Source organism: Hibiscus syriacus, unplaced genomic scaffold, assembly GCF_006381635.1.
Source record: "Hibiscus syriacus cultivar Baekdansim isolate YM2019G1 unplaced genomic scaffold, ASM638163v2 tig00110812_pilon, whole genome shotgun sequence".
NCBI lineage: Eukaryota > Viridiplantae > Streptophyta > Magnoliopsida > Malvales > Malvaceae > Hibiscus > Hibiscus syriacus.
This window is the reverse complement of record NW_024062870.1, coordinates 113,770-133,011: the sequence shown is the minus strand read 5'-3', so window position 1 is coordinate 133,011 and position 19,242 is coordinate 113,770. Positions and strand designations below refer to the sequence as shown.

Here is a 19,242-nt window from a genome sequence, read left to right as displayed (position 1 = left end):
ACGAGAAAATCGCAATGCGATTTTCATTTCGCATTGCCATTTTCTCGTTGCGATAGCCATTTTCGCGTTGCGATAGCCATTTTCGCGTTGCGATAGTCATTTTCGCGTTGCGATTTCCCCGTTGCAATAGTCAAATGAATGTCTAATAAGTGATAAAAACTAAACAGATCATAGCAATGTTCAAACTCAAGTTACTAATACATGCCTAACTGAAAATGTTAAAAGTGCACACATAAAATACACATAATAGAACGTTTGCATTTAAAAATCACCTAAGTTAACAGTCCCAAAAGGTGAAGCCGGTTGTGATTAGGATTTTGAAGATGATTGCGATTTTGATTGCCTTTTGCTTGACACCATATGAGCTTTGGATTTTGATGAGGATCCATATTTTGGTAGAGGAAAAGATGATTGTGATGGCATGGTGAACCACAATGTCACTTTCCTTGCACCCTTCGTATAGACGGTATACGATCGTGACTTTTTGGCCGGCCTAGTAGCCTTCTGTCCATGGCTGGTGGCAAAACTGTTTGTAAGTCATCTGGTATGTCCCACTCAGAAGGATATTGCGAAACTAAAACCTGTTGCGAACTTTGAAAATCGTATTGCGATTCTGTATTATCTCGTTACGATAGTCAGAATCGCGTTGCGAAAGTCAGTATCGCTTTGCGATTTTGTATTATCGCGTTGCGATAGTCAGTATCGCATTGCGATTTACTTATTCGCATTGCAAATTGGAAAAATCGCAACGCGAAATTTGAAAATCGTATTGCGATAGTAATAATCGCGTTGCGAATCTGGAAACTGATTTGCGATAATAGAGATCGCGTTGCGAATTAGCGATCGCATTGCGATTTTGTTGGTCATTTTGACAAATCCAAAAAAATTTGATTAAAATCGTATATTATATAAGATTTTTGGTCAATGAGGTTATTTTCTCTATAAGAATTTTTGGTGATTGAAGTTATTTTCTCTATTTTTTTAATCACACGCTTTGGCATACTCTTAGTCCATCTTGTTCATTATTGGCTTTTATTCTTCATCACCGTAAAAAGCAATCGCCTTTTCATTTATTTAGTAATGACCCAACACAATGCTCATAGTCATAGATCAGTTGAAACAACAGCAGCAGCTGTTCATCAGCTTCAACAGAGACACCATGAACCCATTAGGCCAGCACCCCTTCAACCGCAAAAGCCGGGGATTCAAACGCCATGGAAGCCGCCTGCTCCGGCGCCAAGCCCCAAGCCTGCCCCGAGAGCCGACACGATTCTAGCAAACCATATGAAGACATAAGGATGCACTACACGATTGGTAAAGAATTGGGGAAAGGTCAGTTTTGTGTAACTTATCTTTGTACCGAGATTTCAACTGGGAAACAATACGCTTGCAAGACTATATCCAAGAGGAAATTAGTGACCAAAAACGATAAGGAAGACATGAAAAGGGAGATACAGATTATGCAGCATTTGAGTGGACAGCCGATTATTGTGGAGTTCAAAGGTGCTTATGAGGATAAGCTATCTGTTCACCTTGTGATGGAATTGTGTGCAGGTGATGAGTTGTTTGATAGAATTATTGTCAATGGACACTATAGTGAAAGGGCAGCGGTTTCTATTTGTAGGGCAATTGTTAATGTTGTCCATGCTTGTCGTTTTATGGGTGTGATGCATAGGGATCTTAAGCCTGAGAACTTCTTGTTGTCTAGCAAGGCTGAGAATGCTCTTTTGAAGGCCACCGATTTCGGGTTGTCGGTGTTCATTGAAGAGAGTAAATTCTTGTCTATCTTTTTTTTTTGGGTTCTGAATTGCAGGAGATCAATGCATATTCTTCTTGGTTTAGTATGGTCTGCTTGTGGAACTTTTGTCTGTCATAACTTCTGTTTCTTTTTATAGCAATTCTCCAAGGTCAGAGCTGGGCAGAGAACGTATTTTGTCATGTTAGAATTATAGTGTAAACGTATTTTGTCATGTTAGAATTATAGTGTCATATTTGATCTTGTCTTGGTGTTCTGTGTTTTTGCTTAGTTTCGTGCCCTTAAACATTCTAGTAATTGCAATATCTTTTTAGGCTAGCAGTCCATAATCACATGTTTCATGTGAAATATATATAAGATTCTAAGTTTTTCCCTTAACCCCTTAATAGTATTATGACTATTGAAAGAAGAGTAAGTCAATTAAGCTAAAGTTTATTCGAAAATGTTATTGCTAAGATGCCACTTGCTGCTAATTAAGATGGCTGGTGAGGTTCCCCGTACCATCTCTGCTTTAATTAATTGTCATCATGTTTATTCATTAATTATTTTAGTTATATATATGAGATTTCGACTCGAGCATTTTGAAACTCCAACTTCTGCTCCTCGGAGCTTCATTTGTTACTACATAAAAACCGCAAATGGACCCTAACTGAAACTGTGCTTCCTGCACTTTCGTCTTATGTTTATTCCGTGATCTTCATGCCAAAGAATAAGTTCCCTTTACATGGAAGTGGAATTTTTGCACAGCATGCATCTTATATCGAGTATAAACTTGCATGTAAAAACGGAATTACAATAGGGATGTGTGAATTTTACATCCTCGTCCGCAATAACATGTATTATGCTTGGCAGTAATTGGTTTCGAAAGTGAAGAAAAAAACAATGAATTTCAGGTATGTTCATGTGGTAATATAACAGTTATCTTATTTCTTGTTCTTGATGCCTTTGGCGGGAAAGGTTTATCGGGATATAGTCGGGAGCGCTTACTATGTTGCTCCTGAAGTATTAAAGCGTAGATATGGAAAGGAGATAGATATTTGGAGTGCAGGAGTTATATTGTATATCTTACTCAGTGGTGTTCCTCCATTTTGGGCAGGTAAAACAAAGGTTACACTCAGAAAATAATATCGTTAATTTCTGAAAGCTAAGCTGTCATTTTTATAAACTGCCTTCAAAACTTCGAGCTGAGTGCAATTAAAGAATTTTGATGAATGTTTTTCCCTTTTAGAAACGGAGAAGGGAATATTTGATGCTATTTTGGAAGGAGAAATTGACTTTGAAAGTCAACCATGGCCATCTATTTTGGACAGTGCCAAGGACCTAGTCTGCAGGATCCAAAAAAGCGGATTACTTCTACTCAAGTACTAGGTACTTAACCACATAAGTATATTTAGTTAATCTTTGTTGTAACTTGTAACTATGCAAAATTACGCTCTATATATGCATGCCAAACTTATAATTTAGCATAGTTCATGTCAAATGCTGAGCCATGGATTGAATTCTGTGGTTTATGCTGAGCATCTGTGGATAAGAGAAGGTGGAAATGCATTGGACAAGCCACTAGATAATGCGTTTCTTTTGAGAATGAAGCAATTCAGAAGAATGAGCAAACTACAGCAACTTGCCTTAAAGGTAAGTTTATATTGATTCATACAGTATTGTTCTTTGGAAGTAAGAGAGAGGTTGGCATGTGATTTGTTAGACTAGAGCAAATTAGCAAGTCGTTATTGGAATCTCGAGTTATTCGATTGAAAATGAATGACTTGACTCGAACATCTTAATTTAGTTGCCATCTGATAACAAGCCTGCTGGATTATAGGTCATTGAAAATCTCTCCACAGAAGAAATCCAAGGTCTGAAGCAAATGTTTGCAAACATTGACACCAACAACAGTGGCACAATCACGTATGATGAACTGAAGACTGGATTAGCTCGGATTGCATCAAAGCTCACGGAGGCTGAAGTTCGGCAACTGATGGAAGCTGTAAGATACCGTTTAAATCTATAATATTTTATTTCCTTCCATAATATATCGTACTTACTCTATGACACTCATGCTCTAGTATAAGAATCAGTAATCGGATGTTAAATATTTTATAGGTTCTCATATCGAAGCAACATAATACTTAACCTTGGTTTTGTTGCAGGCTGATACGGATGGAAATGGTTCTATAGACTACATCGAATTTATCACTGCCACGATGCACAGACATAGGCTTGAAAGAGATGAACATTCGTATAAAGCTTTTCAACATTTTTTGACAAGGACAACAGTGGGTAAGATATCTGTACTTATATAAAATGCATTGTTCTTTCTATTTTTGTATAGAATTATCCGCGCCTGATGCATATCGAGACATAAGTATGGGGACTTTGAATATTTTGCACATTCCCGTGTTAGACGCATATTTATATCCAACACTCAGATCCGTGTCCTAATAGTAGCATATGATTCAGTTGCTCCGAATTTTTCATATCGGGGCACGTTGCATCGACGACACAGGAGATATGGTAGAAATCAATAACTATTTGAAACGTTTTATAGGTATATCACAAGAGATGAGCTAGAAGCTGCCATGAAAGAATATGGGATGGATGACGATGACACAATCAAAGAAATCATATCTGAAGTTGACACCGGTAATGTAAGTTCCATTTCTACCTTTCTAAGCTCATTTTGTTGCATCATGGTACGTTCGTTCTCACTCGCCCCCTTTACAGGACGGTAAAATCAACTATGACGAGTTTTGTGTCATGATGAGAAGTGGAACTCAACATGGGCAACTCTTTTAGATCTACCGGAGTCGCAACAAAACAGCAACGATCCGGTTTAAGAGATACCTTTGGATGTTTCCATCACATAAAATTGTCTGGTTTCGGCTATTTTCTTCTTGAGTGTAATATATTGCGTATAGATGTTCGTTTACATTTTTCCGGTGAATCTTGTGCTCAATATGTAGATAGATTTTACAACTGATATTGTTTCAGGGTAGATGTTTGCTTATGTTATTTTTCTTGTTACAATTCATAACACATCAACATTGGATTCCGCGAAAATCATGAATCTTTGTTGTTGATGTTATTTATATTCATAAGTTCATTTGCAGAGACAAATCTATGCTGTAAGCGCTTGTCATTCATCCTATCATCATTTCCAATTACAATCATAATGAGATAACTATTCTTCCAATATGATTGTCAATTCCATGTCGATTTCAATCGGTAGTAATGCAGCAAAGATGAGCCAGCAATTTAAGCTTTCATGGCGGCCGTAATCGTCTGTGTTCACGAACAATGAATTTATAATCTTATCCAGGCATATACCGATAAGGTATAGTCATACCCCTAAAATTTTAAAATTCCCTTATATTTTAGATTTTTTCTTTATATATTTTATTAATTATCTAATTTTGTACCTCTTAAATTTTATAACTTTATACTCCTTAAAATTTTTAATATAATTTCTTAGATTCACAATTCCTTCTGTACTAATCTTATAAAAGAAAATTTGGACACGAAGGTGGCGAAATCCGATCAACATTCTCTTTCTTACTGTTGGAGAAAGCAATTCCTCATCGGTTATTTCAGATTTCTTTCGTAAATTCAATTTGTCTTGTTTCATTTGCCCATTGGGATTTGCTTTCAAATGATGCAATCCGACAAAATTTGTGAATTGTCTCTTTTCAAATCATTTCTCAAGTTCTGGAATCATTCTAATTTCTTTTTATATACTAACTTTATAATAATTTATTTCATCAAGAATTTTATTATAAAACAAATATTATTTAGTTTGTATATCTTTGAGTATGTATAATAAAACGGATACGTAAGATATACAAGTATTTTTATATTTGCATACATGAATTTCTTATGGAAGATATATTGATAAGACTAAATAAATAAAATATACAACATTATTGTGTCACCCATCTTTAAATTATGACTCAATTGAAATTAATTTTTATTTTTCTAACATCTGAATTTTATCCTCAAACTGTTAGTATATGCTAATTAAGTTCCTTGTTAATAAAACTATTGAAAATTATTAACTACCATATAAACACTAATGTGCATTATATAATAATATGGTGTGTGATAAATGATAATTAATATTGAGTTTAAATAAACTAATAATTAACTCTAAAACATAAAATAATTTGTTGAGTAATCTCAGTGATAAAATAGAACGAGGGTAGAAAAAATATGGTACAAAACATAAAAGAATTCATTCTCCTTAAAAAACCAGAGTTCTAATGCCTATATCTTTAGATAAAAAAATAGAATGAGGATAGAGAAATATGATGCAAATAACTGAAATATATATGATACACCTAAGAAGAATCTGGTCATGTAAGAGTACAAGGATCCAAGACAGCCAAATGCACCAAAACAAATCTGTTCCTTTTTTTGTTATTTTATTTCCTCAGTCAAAGTTAGTAGTAAGAAGTAATCATAGAGAAGGAAATACATTTGTGACAATCATCATTTTACTGTCAAAAGAAATTCCTTTAATTTCAAAATAAATAAATAAGGAATGAGCGTAGTAAAAATAAGAAAGAGTCGGTCTGCAGGAATTTAGAAATTTCCAACTTAGAATTGAGTCGATTCTAATCCAGATAACTACTGCAATAAAAAGAAGGGATTGGTGAAACAAAGATAAAAATTGACTAAGTAAAAATAAATAAGAACAAGCGTAAAAGAGTTGAAAATAATAATTATGGAAAATATCCTCAAGTTTCGTTTTGCTTCAATTCGTTTCTATCATCGAAATATATTTAACTTCGGGAGTCATGTTGGTTACAACCTATAAGTTCAAACCCTTGTAACTTACTTTTTTCTCTGGTAAACTGATATTCTCAAGACAATCTTTGAAATTCATCCTTGATTGGACTAATTGCCGCTATCGCCGTTAGCACAAAAACATTTTAAAGTTTTTGGAAAAGCTCGACTCGGATTATGTTGTATCGATGAGAATCGAATCCGATCTCAATTTCCCTTAACAGGTCACCACTGAGTGTGTTCTCATGAAGTCGAACTTTCTACCAGTCGATTCTTCCTCCCAACTTTAAATAAGAACAACATCCATACCAACATAGACTTTTTGAAATGAAAGTGTTTTGATTTTTAAAAGTAAGACCGATTGCCAAACTAATTTTGCAGAAAATTGAGAATGTAATCTTAAGATCCTAAACGCTTTTCAATCCTCACAATACGAATTGAGTCTTTGCTAAGCCATTGGTTAAATGAAAAAAACAGCTAAGCATGATAGAAATCATACTTAAAATATTTTCAAAAGAAAGGAAAATAAAGTAAAAAGCTAAAGTAAAAAGAAGAAAAACTTTTATAAAAATAAAAATAAAAAACAAATTGAATTAAGTACATTCAAGCTTTACCCAAAAGATGTATTTATAGCTTTCTAAAACCCTAAAGATAGAACATAATAAATTCAAAATATAATCCAAAAATAAATCCCCAAAGTATTTTAAATCCACACTTAATTTCTAAGATAAATCCATATTCTAGAATGTGCTGACTGAATCTTTTAGAAGATGTTGCTGATTAGATCTTCCAGAAAAATTACAGAATCATCCCTTTTAACGTTGTTTCTGAAAATTAAGCTCCTACACAAAAATGAACGAAATAGAACCAAATCAGTAGTATTAAATTGACAACACAGAAGAATTAATAAGTAAATAACTTCAATTTATAACACTCATCAAATTCCTCCTCACTTATCTTACACTTGTCCTCAAGCATGCTTCGGTCAAACAAGTTAAGAATTCTATTTACATGCTTCGTTCATCTCATAACTTAGAAAATCATGCAAGTCGAACTCACAACAATAATCCAACTCAAGGTACCAATCAGTTGGAAAGTATAATTAGGATCAAGTCAAGCAAAATCATGATATCTATTCATCCATTAATCTCAATGCAACCTAACTCAATTCCTCACCAAGGTTCACTCTTCACTCAAAGTGTTTTGGGTGCAAAAACACTAGTAGGAATCGAAAATGATATTGACATAAGCCTGTAAGTAAATCAAATCTCCACTACTAATTAAAACAAGATGCAATAATCAAAGGGTCTTAAATGAGCTGTAACGGGGTTAGGGTAAAGGTAGGGAGAAAAGGTAAAAACATGGTTAAAGATCAAGACAATAGACTCAAATAATTAGATCAAATTTCACAAAAAAATAAAGAAAATAAAAGGGTTTCAAAAATATGAAATAAACATCAAACAATCGTTTTTTTATTTTTTTTTTGAATTTTTTGCTCTTTTTAATTTTTTCTTTCTTTTTAATTTTTTTCTTTTTTCGATTTTTTGTTGTTGTTTGAATCATTTTTTTCGTGGAACATACATAGGGTAACATGTTCTCTTGTCCTGAAAAGGGTAGAAAAGAAGGATAAATAAAAAGGCTCAAATTAAAATTGTGGTAAAAACAAAGAAGGGGAATAAACTCAAACTTGGTTAACTAATGGGGAAAATTGGTAGGTAATTTTGTGGGTAAAAGTAGGTGAATCCTAAGTGTCCTAATCACTTTAAAGCATCAAGTTCAAATGTAATCTCGACATGCATTTAAGTACTTCTTCTAGAATATCAACGTCTAGTCCGACACACTCAAACAAACAAAAAATAAGAGCAAGAATGTAAAGAATATGCTTGCAAAGGCTCAAATCTTACCGAATTGTGTACATGCATTGAGTTAAGTTGTCACACCCCAATTCTCTGTTATTTTTAATTTAAATTTAATTGTCTTAATTTTGGGGCCTATTTTGTAAGATTTTGAAGAGCTTTTAGCATATTCTAAAATTTCTTTGGAAGTTTAAGGACTTGAGCCTGAATTTATCCTTTCACTAGCAGTAAAAAAAATGAATGAATGAAATATGGTTGTGGTGGATTGAACCCGTGAGCAACATTAACCCAACCTATGCTTTTAATGTTTAGCCTAGGTCCCTTTATAAGAAATAGTAAAAATATCTCGTAAACAGTTCTTATTGGATTTTAAATTTCCAAACTAATTTGTCTCCAATCAGCTCTACGTTTGAAGAAAGGGGGAAGCAAAACTTCCAGATGAATCCATCCACCCGCCTCTGAATGTTGCCTCGCCGTTCACCCGTCTTCGGTCAGCGATAATTTGCATTGCCGTCGCTAGGAGCTCCATCATCGCCTCTAGAGCAAAACCCAAGCATTAACTACCCAATATCGGTCGTCGTTTGTCAATCAAGCTTGTAAACCCAAAAGGCTTAATTTTAATATTTTGATTATTTAAATGAGATTTGGTCAAGGTATTTAAATAGAATACTCGTCACTGAGTAGGATAATTAGGTCGGCCGTGAATCAGTGTTTAAAGCTCCAACAAAAAACCTGTAAGTCACACTTTGTTTTATCGTTTTCGACTGATTTAGGTGTCAATTGATCTCACCACCCCGACCGTTGTGATCCCTGTCATCGTCTGCACAAAACCTAACTGATGGATTGCGTCATTACCGTCGATTCCTCCACCGTCGTTGTTGGGTAAGTTTAAATATATTACCATTTGATTTTTGTTGAATTATAGTTGATTTTCGGCGTTGATCTGGTTTCCTAATGATGTTTGTTTCCCTTCTGAGCGTTCGGTCGCCTTCCTTGCCTTTTTTGTCGGCTGCATACACTGCCACGCGCCTCCGTTACACATGGGGTAGCTCCAACAGTCCAGAACCTTCTTGAAACGGGTTTGGTCAGACCAAACGACCAAATCGATTTGGATTAATTCGAGCTAAATCGGCCCGAGCTAAGTGAGCCGAGCCGTTGACCGAATTGAGCCATGTTGACCAAGTCGTTGATCAATTGACTTTGACTCGTTGACATTTAACTTTGACCAAAAAAATTAACTTTTTCGAAAAAGTTTTATTTTATATTTTTTAATGTCTTGAGTCCGAATTTAAAGTCTGATTCGTCAAATTCAAATTTAGTAAGCTGTTTTTTCAATGTTTTATATTTAGATTCAATATGATTTTTCGATTAAGTTTCATTTCTAATTTAATTTCTTTCGTTATGACTCTATATTTTGGGATGTTGAATTCAAGGTCAAAGGCAATTAAATAGAGATTAAATGATCAATCGGTGTAGTTCAAAAATTGAGGTAATACATTGCTACATATTGTATGCTTTTCGGAACTAATTAATAATTAGTAAATGCATGAATGGAAAAGATTTGTCAATTAGGTGTATTTAATTATTGTTGGATTCGAACTAAATTCGGTACAAAAGTAGAACATTGTATAAGACCCAGATGACTCGTATAAGAAATAAGAAGACCGATCAGAAACCATTTTATGTTCAGTAATTAATTAGTAAATAAATTGACCTCAAGATCCGTAAAATTTTGATTAAATTCTTTAAAGGTTAAATGTATGGAATACTTGGATAAGAAATTACAAAAATAGTCTTATGGAGTAAAATTACAAAAATGCCCTTGTACTGTGAAAATATCAAGATTACCCTTGAAAATAAAAAATAACCCTAAAAGGATATACCTGACCAAATTACTAGAAAAGGTATATGTGTTTGGATTATATAGAATTATCGAAATGTCACCGAGCTACGAAATAACTAAAATAACCTTCAATATGCAAACGACCTAAATACCCCTAAACCTTAAAAGGATCAAAATACATTGAATTCTAAGATAATCGAAGTAACCTTGAGTGTTGAAGTGGCCTAATATCCTAACGACTTAAAATAAGTGGATATATTTAGTATATTTTAGAAACACCGATAAACCTAAGTGTTGTATAGCCATTTAAGGTGAAGCACGACCTAAGTACATCAGTCATTCTGAATATTGTTGTAATACATAAATAAATTAAACACCACCAAAATATTTGTTCGTCTTCTAAAGATTTGTTTGATGTTGTTTATAAAGGAAGTCCTGTTCAACTAGTGCAATCAGTACTAAGGAGTGAATATATATGAAATATCTCGACCCAAATGATTGTAAGTATCGTAGTGTTGGAATCTAACTAGTTCGACTTGACTCAAGTCTGATAATTTGAGATAATCTTAAATACTATAAATCATTGCCTAGCCCTTATTAGGTTCACTTAATAAGATTTCTCTAAGAATCAAAATGTCCAAAATACCCCTGATTGCCTGAATAATTGAATCACTCTGATTTTATCTGAATATTAAATTATTTTGATGTAAGGTTCATGAATATCTTTCTGATTATATTGGGTTTGGGTCCCATGCCTATCCCTAGTTTTCAATGAGTCTTTCAGGATATATATGTAACATCCCAAACTATGGGATAGTGACTAAATTGTAAAAATTCAGAATTTGGTGATTAAAGTAGAAAAGTTGAAGAGTTCAATGATTTATTTGGAAATATTTTCTGAAGGTTTTAGTAATTATTAAAGGAATCAAATGGCAAAATGGTCATTTAACATGAAAGATATTTTTAGTTCCTTTATTAGGAGTGAAACACGTGGGTTTAGGGAGATTTCTGGAAGCCTTCTTCCTCTTGCTTTCTCCTTCCTCTCGTAAGCTCCATGGTAAAGGTAAGTTTATTTTTAGTTGTTTAATTCTTGAATTTTAGAGTTGGGTTTTATTCTTTGGATGTAAAATAAGTTTAAGGAAAACTTATATAAGCTTTAAACATCAAGAAGAAAGATTTAGAAAGGAACTTGAAAAATGAGGGAAGAAATGAATTTTTGATATAAAGAGCTTTTTGAAGTTTTGTTGATGAATTTGACTTGTCATCAACCTAATTAAGAGATATGAAGTGTTAAAATTGTATTTAGAACATATTGAAAATTGGGTATGATTCTTGAATTCTAGGTAGAGAAGTGGATTTTGAAGTTAATGATGTATTGAATGAGTATTAATGAGTTCAAGTATGAGTAAATGAGTTAAGTATATGTAATGGGATGATATAGGAAGTGTTTGAGCATAAATGAGGTGATTTTCGTGCTCAAAATGTAATTTCTGGGTAAAGGGTATCGGTACCCTATGAAGGAGTATCGATACCCCTTTAATGAAAAAAATTACAGAATGTAAGTATGGTATCGATACCCCCTGAAGATGAAAATTTCCAGAGTGTTATCAGGGTATCTATACCATAGACAGGGTATCTATACCTCAGTTAGGGATGTACCGATACGTACTTTATATAAGAAATGAAATTAGTCTTTTCTTTAGTATAATAATTGGAAGATTAGAGTATACAATTGTACTACTGATATGTATAAATGTATAATTATGTAGATATAAATCGTAATTCTATTCTGGAATAATCAAAGGATTGGGATTTAACCAAATCAGGCAAGACTAAGGTGAGTGCAATTTAAATTGTACTTATGTTATCAAATAAACATTGGCTTGCGATGAGTCAGTGATGGAGTTACTATGGTAAGAAATGACTCCTGAAATGTTATTTGAATTGTGATTCTTATGTGTGCATGACTACATGAAAATGGATACATGTGTTATACGTTATTGTATATGTTACATGAATTGTATGAATACATGTTAGTGGAATAAGCTATGTGAACTGGTATAAGTAGTGTATGTGATTACATAAGTTATATGTTATAAACATGTGATATAAGATATAAGTTAAAGAACTATATGATATGAGATAAGATAGACACATGTTATTATAACTGACTATAGGATCACAAACTATGTAAAATAGCAAGGACTTATGTGATAATAAGAGAAAGTGATATAAATTACATGAGTTAGAAATATATAGAAACTGGTATAACCAACTTATGAGATTAGATGAAAAGTGAGATAAGTTAAATAACATTGACCTATAGGACAATATGAGAATAGTATATAAATTAAAAGATGTTGACAGAAGTGATTATATGAACATGTAAGATAAGCTATATGGGGAAAATTTATAGGCTTAAATGAATATATAATATATGAGTCATATGGTAAAAATATATGAAGTTATAGGAAAAATGTTACGGGAGCTATGTGAAATTGAATTAAGTAAATATATGAAACTATAATATAAATAATGTGAGATAAGTGATTATGTAAAATTGTGAGATAAGTTATAGGGCATTGATATTCGAATTATATGAAAGTATGTACATGAATACATGTATAAGTTTATATATTATTCTATGTGTTATATGATGTAGATATGAACATATGTGAACAAGATATGACATGCGTGTTTATATGAATACATGAGAAATAATATAAGTTGTATATGATACGATCTATGTGATTACATGCACATGTGATATATGTTACATGATATGAACCTATGTGATACATGTTATATGATATGAGATATATGTTTACACATATATGTGGTATGTGACAGAAGAGAAAGAACATGTGATTATAAGATCAATGATTACACGTACTTGTGATACGTGATAGAGAAGAAGAGATATATGTTTATAAAAGAAATAATATGAATAAGTGATGTGAATAAGTGAAATGTTATAAATGATAATGCCCATGTTATGTGATATGAGAGCTAGTGGTATAGTTGGCATGCCAAGAGTCGAGGGTTACCTATGTTCTTCGGGATATATGGATAGTTTACCTATGTTCAACGGGACATGTGGAAAATTTACCTAGGTTCTTCGGGGCCTATGGATAGTTGCTGAGGTTCTTTATGACCTTGGATAGGTCCTTCGGGACATTTATACGAGCTGTGGTGACAACATAGTGGTGCACAACCTCAATGTACTCACATACCTTAAGTTCTCACAAGTGTACCATGGGCTAATTAAAGAGAAAACATAAATACAATATATATGATGCATATGCTTTTGGGGATATGAAATGTTTTATAAGAATTATATGATGTTATGTGTGTTTCTTTGTGAAATGATATGTGTTATATGATATACAAGAATGATAGTGATAGAGATCATGATAATGATATTGATGATAATAGTGATAGAGATCATGATAATGATATTAATGCTGATAGAGATATAGATCATGATAATGATATTGATGTGGATAATGATAGAGATTATGATAATATTATTGACGGTGTTAATGATGGTATACGTGTATGTATGCATTCTGATATATGAAATGTACTATGATTTCTATTACATGTTTTATACGCCTCACTAAGTTAACAACTTAGCGTGTGATTGTTTCACACGTAGGTACCAAGAAGAGGAATAATGATAAAAGTTAAGCAAGACATGTGTCAGTTCCTCCTTTCCAAAGATCAGAACAGAAAAGCATTGAGTAATATGTATTTTGTAATACTGATGGTAGTTGGCATGTAAGTAAAGATTTGAATTCGATATGCTCTAATTGGTTTTGTAAAATCATATGATTATAATTTATGTAAATTAGTCAGTTCTATTCAGTAAAAGTTTTAAAATTATTCACTATTTTGTACAAGTAAAGGTTTGAAAAGTCAATGTGACACCTCGGACTTGTATCCGGGTCGAGTACGGGTTGGGGCGTTACAATATAACTGACTGTTGATGAGCTGAATTGTAACTATCGTTTCCTTCAAAGGCTCAATGGTAATCAAATTATAGATGGAGAGAGGCATTATATTGATAGAGGCGCCTAAATCATACATAGCTCGTTTGATTCTAACTTTGTCAATTTTAAAAGAGATTGCAAACATACCTTAGTCCTTTAACTTTGAAGGGAGTTTTTGTTGAAAATGACTGAAACGTGTTTTTCCTAAGTTCACTTTCTTGCTTTTGTAAGTCACCTTTTATTAGTTCAGAGATGTTTAAGGAACCTAGAATATCTCGACACTTTCCGGATCACCTCAAAGAGCAAAATATTTGTTTCCACTTTCCGGAACACATTAAGGATTTCTTTCTCTTTAGCTTATTTATCATGTTTTACCAATATTGAAAGAAAAGGAGGTGAAACTTCATATGAGGATGACGCATGAGTTGTCGTGGAAGGATTTTGAGTGAAAGAATATAATGTTTCATCTTCATTCTTCTACGATTGTGTGGCACAATTCTCTAGATCTCAGGCGTGATAATAGTACCAATCCGGAGGGTGATAACACTAACACTATTTCTCGGGCTTCACTCAGTTTGTGATGGTAACTTCCCTTGTGACTCTAATTGCCCCACGTTTGAGCCAGTTGGCTCATTTGTTTTTCGAGATATTGAAAGCGAGCTTTAGTTATATTTTGGAACTTCTATTGGGATATCACCAACCATTCAACAATTAACTCTAACGATGATTTTGTTGGTTGATACAACTGAAGAGGTGGTGGCCTCGGTTGATAAGCTTGATTTGGTCTAGGATTTGGTTCATAGCTCAAGTTTGGATGATCCCTCTATCTTAGATTGAATTTGTTGGCATGAGGGTTGTAAGGCCTCTGAGGAGGTCTCGAAAAATTTCCTATTGTATTTACTTTAGCTTAATCATATTCTTGTAACATCGGACAATAATCTTCTAGATGATCTGGCATTGTACTTATACCACAAAGTCTAACTGTATCGATTTACCTGAAATAAGAGAATAAACCATATCAGTTAATTTATCGACTTTATTCTCTAAAGAAAATGTACTTATCTCGTGAACCCGTCGAGTAGGTTCATTAGGAGGGTAAAATTGTAGAAATTAAATTTATAGTTGTATTCAGGGTCATATTGACAAGTGCTCCTCCAATAATTGTATCGACCATCTTCATCTCCAAAGGCATCAAGCCTTTATAGAAGTACTGTGAAAGAGTGTGCTCTGAAAGTCCATGTTATGGGAAGCTAGAGCAGAGCTTTTTAAATCTTTCCCAATAGTCGTATAATGACTCTCCATCCTTCTATCAGATTCCCAATATGCTTCTCCTAAATTCACTCACTTTCGTCGCAGGGAAGAACCTACCAAGAAAAGGCGAGTCATGTCATTCTAGGTTGTTATAAAAGTGGGAGGTAAATAAAATAACCATTCCTTAGCCAAATAAACTAATAACCATTCCTTAGCCAAATAAACTAAGGGAAAGGAAAAGATTGAATTTTGATCTACTCTTTGGATACTCCCTGAGGTTTCATGCTGGTACATACTATGTGGAATTCTGTGAGAAGTTTATACAGTTTTCACTTGGTAATTCATGGAAGGTAGAAAAAAGATGAATGGGTCCAGTTTTCAACTGGAATAAAGTTTCTCTATCAGGAAAAGCGATGCACAATGGTTTTTGCACTGGAGGTGCCGCAACCAATTCCAAATAGTTTGATTTGCCATCGGAACGGTCTCTTCTAGCAAAAAAATTGGGTGTCTCGGCGTTAAAGGGTGTGTCTAGATCTGGTTCAGATTGTTGTTGTTTCATCCTTACTCGAAATGTTAATCTACGTATTTTACGGTCTAGTGCTTCGATCTCAGGTTCAAATCTACTAGCTCTATGGGATTTTTTCCTTGTCATAAATCAAAACAAACTAAATCAGTAATTTGCCCAAGTCTCCGACAACAACGTCAATTTCACAAGTGTCGTTTTACTGTCAAATGAAATTCTTTTAATCTCAAAATAAATAAATAAGGAATAGGTGTAGTAAAGAGAAATAAGGTCGATCCACATGAACTTAGAAATTTCTATCTTAGAATTGAGTTAATTCTATCCAGATAACTAATAACTACAATAAAAAGTGCATTTTTTGGTGAAATAAATATACAAATTGACTAAGTAAAAATAATTAAGAACAAGAGTAAAATAGTTGAAAATAATAATTATGGGAAATAGCCTCAAGCTTTGTTTTGCCTCAATTCGTTTCAATCATCGAAATAGATTTAACTTCGGGAGTTATGCCAGTTACAACCTATAAGGCCCAACTCTTGTAATTTGCTTTTCTCTCTGGTAACCAATATTCTCAAGATAATCTTTGAAATTCAGTCCTTGATTGGACTAACTGCAGCTATCGTCGTTAGCACAAAGACAATTTAAAGTGTTTTGATTTTTAAAAGTAAGCCCGATTGCCAAACTATTTTTGTAGAAAATTTAGAATGTAATCCGAAGATCTTAAGCATTTTTCAATTCTCACAATATGAATTGAGTCTTTGCTAAGTCATCGGATAAATGGAAAAATTAGCTAAATATAATATAAATCATACATAACATATTTTTTAAAAGAAAATAAAATAAAGTAAAAGAGCGGAAAAAAAAGAACTTTTATAAAAACAAAAACAAAAAATAAATTGAATTCAAGTACATTCTAGCTTTACACCACAATGGTGTGTTTGGTTCATGGAATGTAAGATTGCCTTTGGAAATAAGATTACCGGAATGTAACATTACTATGTGAATGTTGTATTACCCTGTTTGGTTTACTTGGCAGGAATGTAAGATTATAGTGTTTGGTTGGAGGAATATAAAATTACTTAAATGCATACTTTACCAAATTATCCTTGTGATATATATTTTAACAAGTAAAACTTTAATATTAAATTATAAATATTTGAACGAAAATTTATAAAAATATTTTAATGCTACACTATCTAAGTTTAAAAAAAATACATTTAACATATAATTAATATAATTAGTATATCAAACTTATAATTTTAAATAATTTTCATAAGTATCATATTTATTTATATATAATATAATGTAATCGAGTGGACAAACATATTATTTTTTAATATATAAGATCGATTTTTTAATAACTCAAAAATAAATATTATTTTAAATAATTACATTTTTTATAATAATAATATTTTCACCTCATAAAATTATAAAATAATTAATATACTAAATATTAAAAATATAAAATAAATTTTAACTACTCAAATTTATAAATATTTTTCTAAATTAAACTCTTTGTATATTATTATTATTTTGAGTAAAGCGTCAAGAATAAGAATTGAGAGTGATCCATATGAAAAAAAATTATTATTTCAATGGTATTTGTGTATAAAGTGGTGTGAATTATTAATTACCTAAGAATTTGGAGGTAATGACGTTCCTACTATTTTAACCCAAAAATACTACTATTGATAATAAGTTATTATTTAGTAATGATATTTTCCGTGAATCAAACATGATAATAAAATTCCGGAAAAAATATTTCCTTTGGTAATGATCATTTGCGCGAACCAAACGCTCCCAAAGGATATTTATAACTTTCTAAAACCCTAAAGACGGAACAAAATAAATTCAAAATATAATCTAAAAATAAATCTCCAAAGTATTTTAAATTCAAACTTAATTTCTTAGATTAATACATTTGAAATAACTCTACCCATCCACCTTTTAGAACATGCTGACTGAATCTTCTAGAAGTTCCTGTTGACTAGATATTCTAAAAAAATTATAGAATCATCCATTTTAACGTTATTTTTGAAAATTAAGCTCCAACACAAAAATAAACGAAATATAACCAAATCAGCGGTAATAACATGGCAATACAAAAAAAATTAACAATTATATAACTTCAATTTAATTTAGAACACTCGTCAATTTGTAAAAACCAAAATAAGTATAACTTCTGTCTTTTTCATTATCTCTTTGCCTTTTACTGCCTTTTAGCTTCCCTTTTTAACTTACTTCACTCCCTTTGCAAAAACCTGCCATCTCTCAAGCTCTTTATATTCACTTTCCTATAGGTAAGCTTCTTTATCCATTTGTGCTATATTTATGGAATTTGGGGAAATTTTGGGTGCTTAAGTGAACCATATCTCTCTCTCTTTGGTAGAAATCTGGCAATGGAAGATAGATATAGTTATTCCAAGAAAAGCAGTGGTGCACCATGGATATCCTTGAGAGAGGGGGATTTTGAGGAAGAAGCTCTCAAGGAAAGTAACGATTCAACTTCCAATATTTCTGTTACAAGACATATCCCAAGTGCTGTGAGAATGATCCCAGGATCATTGTCTGCAATCAGCCATGTCGGCAGCTGCTGTTCTACTTCCGCTACTCATGATGATGTTAAGCAGCAGTCGGCCCCTGTAAACATCCCTGACGGTGGTTCATGGCATGATGATGATGATGATGAACATAATACCAAGTTCCCACCGCATGAAATTATTGCAAGGAGGCTTGCAAGGAGTCAGATTCCTTCCTTCTCGGTGTTGGAAGGTGTTGGTCGAAAACTCAGAGGGAGGGATTTGAGGAATATGAGAAATGCTGTCTTAACAAAAACAGGTTTCCTTGAATAATGTTCATCACCGGTAAGTGTAACCATGTGTGTTCGGTAGTTGCATTCGCCGAAGCAGAACCGCCTTGTCGATCGATTCAAACAAGTGTCGTAATGTGTGCAATGTGAAACGAAGCTAGGACATGGCTTTGCTAAGTACCAAAAATTGGGACCATTGGAGCCATTCATGTTGTGCTCTTTTTGTCATTTGTAGGCTTTCCCTGTAAGCAAAACAAAACACTGCAACTCCATTCAATGAATTAAGGTTTCCTTTATTCATTTCTTTAATTTTCGTTCCAAACCTCTAAAACGACTCCATCGATGAACTCGACAGGTATATTCTCAAAGCATGAATCTCATGTTGATTGTATATGGAGTATAATTTATGCTAACCCTGATATTTGAGATTAAA

The 19,242-nt window shown here is 32.9% G+C and overlaps 1 protein-coding gene and 1 pseudogene across 1 annotated transcript; both read left to right on the top strand.

Moving 5' to 3' along the window:
• The first annotated feature begins 1,119 nt into the window (after positions 1-1,119).
• On the top strand, positions 1,120-4,769 carry LOC120141551 (annotated as a pseudogene).
• A 13,630-nt stretch (positions 4,770-18,399) lies between these two features.
• Positions 18,400-18,852, top strand: LOC120141640. Its single transcript, XM_039156450.1, has one exon. It carries the CDS (start codon positions 18,400-18,402, stop codon positions 18,850-18,852), a length of 453 nt encoding a protein of 150 aa, XP_039012381.1.
• The last annotated feature ends 390 nt before the right edge of the window (positions 18,853-19,242 follow it).